The sequence below is a fragment of the Eutrigla gurnardus genome, assembly GCF_963514095.1.
Source record: "Eutrigla gurnardus genome assembly, chromosome: 9".
NCBI lineage: Eukaryota > Metazoa > Chordata > Actinopteri > Perciformes > Triglidae > Eutrigla > Eutrigla gurnardus.
The window spans coordinates 18,459,101-18,472,390 of NC_139923.1; the positions used below are offsets into that span (position 1 = coordinate 18,459,101).

General features: G+C 43.9%; 1 protein-coding gene across 2 annotated transcripts; it reads right to left on the reverse strand.

The window, feature by feature from the left end:
• Window positions 1-84: 84 nt before the first annotated feature.
• alpk3a (alpha-kinase 3a) lies at window positions 85-13,193 on the reverse strand. 2 transcript variants are annotated; one of them, XM_084017783.1, is made up of 15 exons: window positions 12,739-13,193; window positions 12,159-12,438; window positions 11,730-11,762; window positions 11,235-11,356; window positions 10,655-10,772; window positions 9,185-10,529; window positions 4,531-6,934; window positions 3,762-3,909; window positions 3,070-3,197; window positions 2,949-2,984; window positions 2,590-2,864; window positions 2,401-2,489; window positions 2,096-2,313; window positions 1,954-2,002; window positions 85-1,867 (listed from the first exon to the last, which is right to left on the reverse strand). In XM_084017783.1, exons 2-15 carry the CDS (start codon window positions 12,296-12,298, stop codon window positions 1,531-1,533), a joined length of 5,442 nt encoding a protein of 1,813 aa, XP_083873909.1. In that variant the 5' UTR covers window positions 12,299-12,438; window positions 12,739-13,193; the 3' UTR covers window positions 85-1,530. The 2 variants fall into 2 exon arrangements, with proteins under 2 accessions (XP_083873909.1, XP_083873910.1); XM_084017784.1 differs by lacking the exon at window positions 11,730-11,762.
• Window positions 13,194-13,290: the final 97 nt, after the last annotated feature.

Sequence of the window (13,290 nt, forward strand, 5' to 3'; positions counted from 1 at the left end):
AAATAAAGTGACTCAATTCATTCATAATGTTATTAATTATTATACATACAGTCATAAAAAATATTTGCTTGGACACAATTGTTGTACATATTTATTAAAAAAAAACATTTGCTGACATAATGTGACATAACAAAGACACACATTACAAACACATTTATTCTTCTTTCTTAAACATTCATTAACTCACTCGTTCACTCGCTCGCATGTTTACAATTTCTTTTAACGCTCCTTCAGATATTCAGCATTTTGACTTTATACAGACACATAAAGACAATGCAGTTTGTTTGAATGACACTACACCTTAACATTACAGTGTTTTCACCACCGTTAGCTGGCCATTATTTCAACCTTAAAAAAAAAATCATAAACAATCATGCAATTACAGTGATTTAAAGTAATGGCAGTAATGGCTGAAGTTTAAGAGCAGAAGACTCTAATCGATCATTAATCAATAATCCCTTACAGGAATTCTTAAAGATTTTGTGTTAGTTCTTTAATATTTGTAAAAGGCAAATGACTGAATACTGAGTACTTTTCTTTTTTGATTCTTATACTGCTGACAAACTGTACACTTGCAAAACTCACAGCTTTCTCGTTACTGTAAAACATTTCAGAGCATTCAGGGAGCCTTACTTGGGTTTTGAAAGTCCTGAGTGCTCTTTTGGTTATTTTGTTCAGTGTGCTTTTATCCCACAGTCCAAAGCTCAGATCCCAATGTGGAACTCTTTCAGTCGCTTCCTCATTGCTGGGAAAGCGTGTGTATGTCAAATAGTGGGAGCATACCACAGTTAAAGAGTTAACTAGTAATCCCTTTACTGCACATTGCTCTGCATTCACCGGCATCCATTCTGAAATACTATACTACACATTAAAGACGCGGACTCAACATATACAAAATACTCAAAACTACTAAAAAGAAATGTCAAAAACAAAGTGCACACAAACATCTGTGAACTAAAAGTGGTGCTGTAATTCCCGAGCATGAGTAACTTTGCCGTGTAAAGAAACGCTGCATAGGCATTTCTAACGCAAGCCAGAAATAATGTGTCTAAAATTAACTATATGTCCTTCACACATGCTGTACATCACAGATGAACACGCAGCGTTTCATATAGCACTCCTCCTGTGGCTGCATTTAAAAAAAAAATCAAACCATGAAAATGTGCATCGCTTCATTCACCTTCAATGTAACGGTGTGAATGATTTTTGAGATGTCGAGACGTTGCTTGTAGAGTTGTTAGTCCACTCACAGAGCTCATACGATTCGTTAAAACACTGCTTTTGCTGTTATTCTCATAAGCCTTTCGACTACAGCAAGTGGCTGGAGGACGGATGTCTTCCTACTGCAGTCGTAATGGCGACTGAGAAATTCACAGTAACTCTTTATGACATGTCCGGTCAACAAACTATTCCTTTTCTTTTAATCTCACTTTTCAAGTCCTTGCTGGTTTTGGTAACTGGAAAGAAACGGGCAATACTAAATCATTAAAAGCAATCAAAACTTGCTCGACACAGAAGAGGCGCTTCTTCCTACCTCGTTTCAAGAACATCAACAGTTTCTGCAGGTTTGGGTTTGGCGTCTGATTTATTGTCCTCTGCCTCCTGAATTTTTCTAGTCACCTTCGGGCTAGAATTGGCCTTTCTAGATATCTGAGGGCTGTGTCCTTTCCGCTGCAGCTGTGGGCTGTTAGAGCCCACCTTGCGGTTGAGCAGGGGGCTCCTGGAGCCCTTTATCTTGGCGGGTTGCAGACTATCCGCAGTTTTAAGAGGGCGTAGGCCAAGAAGTCCACAGTAGTAGTTGCACTGATGGTGTGTCAGGAACTGTTCAAACACTTCAGGAGAGCCACGCTCTGTTAATCCTTGATATCTGAAATACAGGAGACACATTGTTAATCCAGCTATTCCAACAGAAAACAAGCAACACCGATTTCGTGTCCTGGTTTAGATACAAACCCTTTTGACTTGGTCACGACTCTAACATTTGTAATCTTTGTTTCAACGCCTGCAAAAATGAAATCACAGATGATTAAACACATTATCATCCCAACAAGCCGATGCTCAATCAATGCTTTATGACCTTGGACGTGTGTCTTACCCTCCAGTCGAGTGACCAGCAAATTGCCGTGCGTCCACTGGTGGAGCCAGTGCTGGAAGGTGCAGCATTTCTGCTCCACCTCGGAAACAGTTCGAGTAATCAGCTTGCCCTTAGGCTCCATCGTGCAGTAGTTGAGAAAGACACCCTCGAGATGAGCCTCCACTGTGGCATACGGCACAGAGTTCGCAGGCCGGTACATCAGATACTGAGGAATCACTCTGCGAGGCAAACACACGGTGGGTTGAACACAGGCATTCCTGTACATTTTAAATAAGAACCAATTATCAGAGCTACTGAATACTTACTCTAATGAAAAGCCAAAGTTCTCAATAACTCTTGCTTCAGCCGCAAAGATTTTACAGTATTCTCGAATCATGTCTTGGACTTTGCATTCCTGGCAACACAGATAATTTCATAAAATAGATCACTGGACTGCAACTGTCATCCCTAACGGACATTCTTGGATGAGATGAGACAATGAGTCCACCACTCACTTGCTTGGTAATCTGCAGATTCCTCTCTGTGAGGTTGTTCTCCTTGGTGCTCCCGTAGGCGATGGGGCTCTGGACTTTGATGATGCAGGCGCTTCCAGACTCAAAAATGGGATCCAGGCCATAAATGACCTTCACTCTGCTGGCTTTGTGAGCGTAGCCCTCTCCGATGCGCACCGTCTCGGTCATTATGCGGCCAAAGTACTTTTCGCCCCAGCTGCCACAGTCAGCCAAGCCTTTGTTGAAAAGCAGCGGGGTCATCTCAATCTCTTCTCCGACTGCAAGGAAAACACAAACCCATGTTTGAGCAATGATTTACAGGAAAGGTTTACAAATGGCTGATATGTTACTGAAAAATGTACCTTCCAAATCCTCTTTGAGTAGTATCCCAGACAGAACTGTAAAACGGAAAGCAGAAAGACTCATAAAAGCATTATTTATTTATTATAAGATTTAGATTTCTCAAGGAATACTGTATCTTACTGTCTTCGCTGAGCAGGAAGTCAGTGGTGTCAGTCCCATATTCATTATTGATGGAACAGCCATACACGCCACAGTCATGACTGGCTGCCAGGACAACGGCCAATGCTACTTGGCTTTCATCTCCTCCACTTGAGGACACAAAAAGGGGGAAAACACAATCATGAAATGTGTCAAGTTGAGTTCGACCTCACGTGAAACATTCAACAACAACCCCACAAGGTGTCACTGTGGCCCAGGCGGTCACACCGTGTGGCAGCATTCTGCTGACACAGCAGCCAGTAGCACATATATATAGACTTTTAATGCCCCCTGGAGATGGGAAAGATATTGTGTCAGGTTACAGTTTCTGTGTCTAGCCAGAGATTCACCTCTCTGTGTCACAGCTGTGTGGGGCTCACAGTCACATGAGCTGGACGTCTCTGCAGTGAGAATATGAGAATGAGAGGAAGGCCAAGGGATGCACGGATGCATGAGGCCCAAATAAATCCTGCTCATCCTCGTAGCATTATTGTTTCAGATTTGGAACTTGTCCATTTTTTAAACCCGGTCATGTCTGCTGGAAAATCCTCAAAACAATAGCAGCGGGGTGGAAAAGGTGACATGGAATACAACAAATTGAAGAGCATTATGATACATTTCTGTTGATTTGTGTTACAGGTGGTTCAGGTGGGTTGACACTGTAGGCGATTTACCTTCTCTTCACCTCTAGTATTTCCTCCTCGTCTCTGTACCACTTAATGGTGGAGTCACTGAGCACGTTGAAGAACTGGCACCAGAGCTTCAGGTGTCCCGAGGCGTCTGGGAACGGCTCTCCCCTGATCTTACGGATAACCTGTGGAGCTGGTGGTGCATGAGAGAGGCGGGGTGAGTATATACTGTCTTAATGTTTCCACTTCCTCGAGCTCTGGTGAAGTACTCAGACTCCTGTGATCATTTGAATTATGATATTTTGTGAAAACTACACATAAAAGTCACATCTTAAAGCCATTTAATGGCTGTTATTAGCAATTATGTTGACATTTTTTGGGTTATATTTAATAAGTTAAGGCAGAGTAGGTCATGGGGAAAAACCAGAGATTTTGACTATGAATGCAGCACAGAACTGAAAAAGTCTGTTCAGACCTCCATTCAAAGCAGCTTCCCCAGAACGCCCCAACGAGTGCGTGAGATCATCAATGTGCCCACAATCAGGAAGGAAGCATTGACAGACAGGCAGGAAGTCCAATTATATTCTCCGGTCTGACTTTTTGGATTGGATAGGGGATTTACAGTCCTCCCAAACCATTTCAGAGCATTTAATTTATTCATTGCCATCGATATGTTATGAGGATTTCAAGTAAGTGTTTCTGAATAGAATCACCTACTCAACCTTTAAGTTAGATGATGAGTTAGTTATTGAGTTAACAAGGTAGCATGTTGTTCTAAATTCCATCTTTTGGGTCTGAAAGATTAATTATTTACCTTTCAAAGGGTCTGGCTTCTTTTCAGCTGGTTTCTCCTCTTGCTTGGTGCCGACCGGCTCTTCTGCCGGAGGCTCCTCCACCAGTTTTGGGACCTCCAAGGTGGCCTTTCTGCGGCTCACCAGCGGAGAGCGCCTCTCCATCGGCGGGGTACTTTGTCCCGTGGGAGCCTGCAGTAGTGCTGCTCTGCGAGCCTGGCTCGGTGACATGTAAGGGCTCTCCTTCTTGTTTTGAGCGTCCGTCGCACCGACCGCCGCCCCTTCTCCATCTTCTTTAGGTTTTGGGATGAAGATTTTGCGACGAGCCCCGGAGGCCAACTCCTCGGGCGTGGCCGAGCGTATGAGTGACAGGCTGTCCCGCCGCTTCAGGCGGGGACTGCTCTCACAGGAGAGGGATGATGTTGGCGTTGAGCCTCCACTCAGATCTTCGTCGTTCTGGAGTTCTGAGTCTGGAGAAGCTTTGGACATGAATTTACGGAGACTGGCAGGACTCAGTGATGGATGTGCCGGAGGTTTAGAGCAGAGTCTCTCCACTGATGATCTGTTTCTTTTGAGGTCCTCAACAGACACAGGATTCTCTAGCTTGGCCTCTTTAAGGGGTTTTGTCTTCAGGACTTCAGGGACGCCATTTTCTTCTCTTGTTTTACCGAATGATAGTATACTGTCCTCAACCTTTGGTATTGGAGTTTCGTACAACATGAAGGGAGTGTTTTCTTTTAAACTTCCCATTGTTTCTTCTAGGTTCTCTTTTTTGCTTTCGGTTTTCTCAGATGCAGCTGCATTAATATCGTTGGCATCATGCTTTGTTCCCCTTTGCGTGTCTGTCCACTCACTTTGTGTGGTAGAGCTGAGTCCAGAGTCACTTTCATGACAAGTGACAGAGATTGGTGGCACCACGAACAAAGGCACAGCTGATGTTTCGAAAGGTTTCTGTGTATCAGAAACATGGGTGTTGACGCGGTCCTCCTCTTTGTCATCGGTGCACAAAACATTTATAACAGGAATTGATGCGTAGTCCATCTGAGGGAGCTGTTCACCGCTTTTCACGCCGGGCTCAAACATTTTTGTCTCGTCACCCGATTGTGCAACTTCCTTTACTTTCTCTGCGACTGAGACGCTGTCATCGCTCTGCATTTTTTCGTGCGTGGGCAACACGTTTGGAGAATTAGCCAGGTTGTGGTTTTGGATCGTTACCTCATGCACATGAGTTGCATCATGTTTTTGCCAAGCAGGCTCTGATTCTTCCTCGTCAAGTGCCAACATAGTTAACGGAAGATTGCACTCTTTGAGCTCAGGCTCCACGATTTCAATTTTGGGGATTATAAAATGTTCATTTGGGTTTACACCTGCCACGCTTGGCGTAACATCCGGGGTGTCTTCAACCGTAGATATTTGTATTTCTGGAATATTCGCTGAGGGCCGTACCTGCTGTCCCTCCCTGCTGCCTTGACGTGCAATATTACCCTGTTCCTCCAAAACATCGACATTATTCTTGTTTTCTGTTCCTGAGAGGCTTTCTGGTTCGGCCAACGCCTCTACTTTCACCGGATTTCTCTTTTCCGTCTCCACTTTAAATGGTAAACTCTCATTCCTCACATCGGTGTTCTCACTTTCTTGTGCTTCAAGGTTGTTACAAGTAATAAACACCTCTTTCAATTTGCCCCCCTCGTCACGGCTAAAACCCGTGTTTGAACTCTCTATTGCATTGACATCGTGGCCTTCAGTGCTTTCCTCTTGCTGTATTTTTGGGTCACCCGCCTCTACACTCTCTCGGGCTGCAGTGGGCGGAAATCCTACATTCATTTCCTGCATCAGTGAAGTACATTTGGTCTGTTCTTTTACATGATCTCCCTCCACATTGTACGCTGCCACAGCAGGCAGACACGGAAGCACATGATCTGGTGTTTTAGATCGACATGGCTCTATTCTCTCTTCCGGTGAAAATGCTGTTACTTCAGTAATCTCAGATCTGTTTGTGTCTGAACATGGCTGTTCGTTTGATTTCACTTCAACTTTTTCTTCCAAACATAACTCATCGGAGGGATGGCCCTCCTCCGTGTCAGGCTCACCCTCTTCGCCACTTTTATCAACGCTCATCTTCTTTTCTTGTAAAGTTTCAGTGGGTTCTCCTCCAAGGCTGTGACTGTTTGACGCTGAGATAAGAGTTTGTGGGGAAGTCCAGCTTTCTTCCAAACTAGTGAGGGTGGATGTGGTGGAACATCCCTCTTTATCACCGGCTTGGGTTTGTAGCAGCACAGCTATTTCTTCCCTGGGTGGAAGACTGGACGACTCATCTCTGGCAGCCTGGTGATTAGGCTTCGGTGAAACTACCAGGCAATCTGGCTCTTGCTGGTGAACGGGGTCCTCTTTGATAACTGATGCTATCTGAGAATCTTTCTCTTCAGCCTGATGGAAAGAAATGAAATAATGAATTTTAGTACTTCAGTGTGTTTGCAGCTACAGTCTTTCTTTCACAATAAACTGCGTGAAACACACCGTACACTGCTAGTTTTACTTCTTATGCATGTAAAGCCATTATAAAACTATAATAACAAGATTTGCGACACAACCTATGGAAAAAACATTCACGTTGAGTAGTTAAAATTATTTTAAGAAGCTTGTTCCAGCCAACTTATTGCCTTGACCTTTGCGACACTTTTAGACTCAGACACCTTTTTCTACCATAAATTAACAGAAGCAGTGACAGATTCTGACATACATGGTTTTGCAATGAGGTGTTATATTCCCAGAAGGAAAGGTAGAGCACAGCCGTCAGTCTGTGAACAAAGTGGATAAATAACTAGCTGAAGGGTAAATAGTTTTTTAAGAAGTATGCGGAACAACTACAGTAAGTCAAGATGTTCTTGTTTTCATTAACTGTCAGTGTCTTTCTGGAACTTCTTTACCCCCCCCGTGACATGCAAGGAAGCTGAATCCAAGTGTTTACACAAGCAAGAGTACAATTCAAGGTTTAGATTTTTTTAACAAACAGGGTTTTGATTTTTTTTTTTTTTTTTAATTGCCTGACTTTAAGCCGTGAATACATTTTATACTAATTGTAAGCAAGCAGAGTTTGAACGCAGTCAGTATGCCGGTATGTTGAAACACCGACGGGGAATCCCCACATGATTGACACATACTATATGAATTTGCTGGGTGGGGAATAAATGATTGTTTGTCTCTCAACAAAATAATCATAACATGCATGATTCACACAAATGCCAAGCTGTTGAGAAAATGAAACCATCTTAAGTGCATGGTATCGACGAGAAAATGTATAGATTAAACTTCAAGCTACGCTTCACTGGCCCTGTTTTTGCTGTTCACACTATTTAAAAGGAAACATAAGAGTGATGCAGTCACTTGTCGTCTCGTGACAACGTGTCCAGCAGTGACTACTTAGAAAAAAAGAAGTTGCTGCTTTCGATGGAAGCGGACTGGTGTCACGTTCTAAAAATGAAGCTGTGGTCATCGCCACGCCTCCAGTGTAAATAGATGTCAGAAACGTGAGAAAACACACAACAGATATATCGTTTGACTTCCTGCAATTATCCACGAGGCCTTGCAGTATACAACCATTAAAGTATAGATGCAGTTATAATTCCACATTATGGACAAACAGTCGCTCTGCAGGTAATTTCATTTCCCCTTTTCACATGTCTTTGTGCACCAGAGAACTGAATGTTCATGGACAACGAAGAAGAAGCGACAAATTCAACTTACTTAGAATTTTAATGTTGAATCTCTCGTTTAAAAAAATGTGTGACCTTGGTGAAACCTAGTCGTGTATTTGCCACTTGAAAGAGTTTTTTATCACTTCAAAGAAAGTCATAAGACATACGCGAGCATCCCTATCAGCTTTCTTACTAACTACGTCATACTGAACAGCACATTAATCAAAGTATGATCCTTATTCCCCGCACATGACAGCCATGAATGACTTCTTCGAGCTGAACATTGCCTTCCCGTCCCTTCTCTGGATGAGGAAGAGGTTTATTTTGAGATATGGGGTGGAGGGGCAGTGAGGAATGTGTTCAATGTGTGAAGACACTCCTTTCATGCAGAGACCTGCCGCTCCACTCCTGCTCATCCAGACCACACGGCCCTCTGTCATGCAAAGCCCTGTTTGTAACCTGAGACCCGCTCCTGACATTCAGGTTTCATCATGATCTCTGACGCACTGGTGTCCCACTCATCGTGGCCAACATGCGAGATATTCCCCATCCTATCTTAACGTGTGCAGTGCAGATCCACAACATCCCCCACCCCCACACATATTTAAAGCAGGTTTCTCAGTTCCTATGGTTCTCTATTTTCTCCCACACTATCTTGTCTGGCTTGTCGCTCGAGTGATATCGATGCAGTGCGACCACAGCCCTCACATGGCCAGGCTGACTCACTCCGCCCGTCGCCTATCACTCGTACTATACTGTACATTTTGTATAGTCTGACTAACATCTAACGATGGGTCGACATATGCTTCTTATCGACCACATTTACAAACAGCAGCAGTTCAAAGCCTGACCTGTGTCAGAGGTGACATAGCTCAGCCTTTGGCCCTGAAGGAGCTCATCTTGTATTATCTTGTCACACAAATGCAGCCTATATATAACTCTCAAGTGGCAGCCAGCTGCCCTTCAAGACCATTGTACGTACCTCAGGGAGAACTCGAGGCCCAGACAATGACATGTCTTCACCTGGACTGCTGCTCTCTCGCCCCACAGACGCCTCCACGGCCTCCACGGCCTCCATGTCCTCCACGGCCTCCACGGCCTCCACAGCACAATCAAGCGCTTTGACACTCTGCCCTGCGGACTCCTCTCCACTCTCAGGTGGCAACGTGTTCGCTGGTGGCACATCCGTGTGTAGAACGCTCTCTTCATGCTTATGTCCGTGTGCCTTCAGTGACATCGACTTTTGTTCTATGCCTGCAGTTTCCGAAGGCTCTTTTGGTTTATCTATTTCCATAGGGACAACGTCCTCTGTGAGGGGCTCGCACACTTGATACGGCTCCGGTTGCAGCCGAAATGATGGCGGCGTCGAGGCAGGCGAGGGGTCACACCCTCTCTCGTTGCTCTCAGTGTGATCATGAGGGTCCTTCTTGCCCTTACCAAAGAAGAAGTCTTTGACTGTGTGTAGCACCGAGGAGATGGACGCCTGGATGTTGTGGTGCTCGTGATCCTTATGAGCCTTGCCGTGATGTTTGACTCCCAAACCATGTCTTGTGTATGGTACTGTCTGCGACATGTTCAACCTTTCTTTCTCCCTCTCCATGTCCAATTCTTCTTCTCTCCTTTTCTCTCTCTCGTACTCTTCCTTGAGGGATTTTTCTTGCTCTTCCCTCACCTTTCGCAGTCTCTCTTGCTCCCTCTCTTTCTCAATACCGGCACTTTCAATATGCACATCTATATCATTAGGCCTCTCCCCTCGAGGTGAGTTCTGCTTCTCCTCAGCAGCCTGGGACTGGATAGTCTCTGCCAGAAATTGTGCCAAGCCGAGTCCTCCATCATAACCGTTTTCACCTCCGTTCCCCATCATATGACTTCTACTGATGCGTCTGCTGCTGTCAACATCACCATCTATGCCATTTGTGATCTTTATTTTCTTTTTGGCCAAGGTTTCCTCGGACGGCGATATCTCTTTCTCCATGTCTTTGGACGTGGCGGGGGCTGCTTCCTTGACTTCGGAGCTGACACCATTAGGTTCTGCAGCAGCTCCCAGTTGTTCCACAGCCACGTTCTCTTTGACCGCCGGCTTCTCCTCTGGTGGCGGGACGTGACGCTTCCTCGGAGGGCGCTCCGGGGTTTCTTTGTCCGGCTTCTTGGTGGGTTCCTCCACATCTTTCTTCTTCTTTTCAGCTTTCTGCTTCAGCTTGGCAAAGAACCTCTGGTGGATCTGGAACTCGTTCATGGTGCCAACCTCCAACACTCCTGAGCAGGAGACAATACCTTTGGTATTGCTGGCTGAAACCTGATAGATGGCTGCGTCATCCAACGTGCAGCTGGAAACAAAAAACAAACGTATTAATCTCATATTAAGTTTACAGCGTTACAATTCCCAACAAATAGATACATTTCTAATAGTTTGAGGTAATATATAAGGTAATTGTAAGGTTTTGTTACATACTTGTAAATATGGAGGGTATGGTTTTTTCCATTGCGACGAATTTCATACTTTGGGAGTCCGCAATACCGGTCCAGTTCCATATCATCTTTATACCATTTCAGTTCTGGCGCTGGGTAACCTGAAGACACCGAAAGACTATAATGAACTGATTTCCTCTTTGTTATAAATAATATAAACTGGTACCAGTACAGTTTGCACAGAATATAACTTAATCTGGGAAATGATACCGTAAAAAAACAACAAAAAACTATAGAAGCGTTTGCATTAACATGTTTCTCAGCAGTCACATTGTCTTTGTTATGTGTCAGTTGCTGGAACAGCTGCTGCTGTTGGACCGGCCCAACCACATCCAGTCCGCCTGCAGTCGAACGCGCAACATCCTGAAAAAACTGCTTGAATATGACGTGGTCTGTTGTGTTTGAAGATTAGTTCAAGCGGTTCCCTGTGTTGCCTTTATAGTGAAATCGTCCCTTTGTTTTTTTCAGATAAGTCACATCCTGTCTCTACACAACACAATCAACCAAAGTTTCGCTTCCCTCCAACAAACAACAAGCCGAGGCATGCGTATGAACAGACCTACCTGTTACCACACAGGTGAACCTCACGTTACAGTTTTCTGACACTGCCTTCGATTTCAAGGTGGTCTCAAAGCATGGCTGTATGTCCTCGGTCAGCTGTGCCATGACGCTGCACAACGTGCTCCTGAAAGCACACATCGACACATACAGTCATCGTCAGTGCTTTCAAATCATACAAGGTTTCACTCTTCACGTCATTGACCCCTTCACCTCTGTGCAGTACATTCCAATCACTTCTTTAATGAAGAGAAAAGGATTGTTAGTGGAGATTTGTGGTAGTGACAAGGAAGTGACATGGAGACTTGTGAGACATCAAGCAAAACAAAGTTGTCAATCCAACACTAAAAACCGATGTTCATCACTTGAAAGTGAACGCAACACTGGACAGACTGGACACTTACGTAACAGTTCAACAGTGGAGGTTTCATTCTTGGGGGTAAACTGGTTTTGGTGGTTAAGATATTAGTTGGGAAGAACGTTTTAAAAGTGTGGATTACCTCGGTGATCTGTAGTGAGAATACCTTGAATAGCTATTCAGAGAGGAAGCAAACGATTGAGAAGTCAATGATTAAGTTCTGTGTCACACCTGCATCAAATATTTTAAAGACTGCCCTCCTCTCTGACAAAAAGAGCACGTCCTTCTCATCATGGTTTGTAGATTGGAAATAGAAACATCCATAATTGATGTGATGGATGTGACTTTTTGACCCACAATGTGAACAATACGGTAAAAATCATAATGTACTCCTTCCAGCAAAACAGATTTAAATATACAGAGACAGTGTATGAATGTTTTCACTTGATCCGCCTGATCTAGATGCCTTTTCTTTGCCACCATGCAATCTAAATAATAATAAAAAAACTACAAATCTGCTTTACAAGAAACATCCCGTGCATATACATGGATTATGGATGAGATTGTCTACCTGTTTTCAGGCCTAACACTGGAGAGGTAAGGATTGCGGCTTTCTGTGCGGCCATTGGAAGAGCTGCCCTCCTCTTCACTGAAGCTGCTTGTTCTCCCATTGCCAGAGAAAGAGCGAGTCATCGGCCTTCTGGAAGTCATCGTCCAAGAAAGTAATTCACCAAAAAAAAAAAAAGCTCAAATTTGTGGCAAATGTATCCTCCGCAGTATGAAACCACTCCGTGTTCACGTCCACAGTTTGTCAAGGCTTAAATTTAATGGCATTATCCATGTAAAAGCCCCTGCAGAAGAAAAGAAGAAACAGTTCAGAACGGTAACCTGTTAGTTCATGAAATGAAGTGAAAATCCCCTCATTTGCTCGTACAAATGTACAAACACAGTTCAAAATCAATGTTTGTCCTTTTTGCCCAAGCAAAGTACTTTGTGTTGGAGCAAGTTATAAATAGGATCAGCTATCAGGTTGTGGAAGGGCTGTTAGTGGTCAAACACAAACCAAAGACGTGTTATTGACATGTTCGTGTTAGGAATATAATTCAGGTGTTTCTCAGTCCCCTTAAAACTACATACATTTCCCAACTTACCATTGAGATGTTGTCAGCCTTGCTTTGGAGCCAGAGTCTGTGAAGAAATCTCTGTAACTGCCTATCCTAGACACGCATGTGTTGCCAGCAGAGGCCTATTTATAGCAGCCCTACAAATAGGTGCAAGAGCCCATCAGATTTTCCCAAACTAGACTTTAGACTCAAGAAAGATGTCCGAAAGCGAACCTGAATTTAAAATAAAAAAAGTAACCATTCAAAGTTTCTAAGAGAAATTTCATCGATGTTCACGCTAAAAAAATGTCAATAAGTTGTAAAAGTGGTGTCCCATCTTTGAGACACTGTGGTGGAGTGGATGTGGACTTGCAAAACATGTCTGTGTCTGTAGCTGATGACGACCAATGGTCCACGTCTTACGTTTTGCTCAAGAGTTGTTTAGGGACAGCCCCCCTCAGTTCGTATTCCAACACATGGTCACAACTTGCTGCTCATGTTTCACATCAATAACACAAAAACAGGTTCGTTGACGAATTATATCGGCCTACGACTGAATGACGTAAGGGTATTTTAGAATATTGATGTTAGTGATGTTAT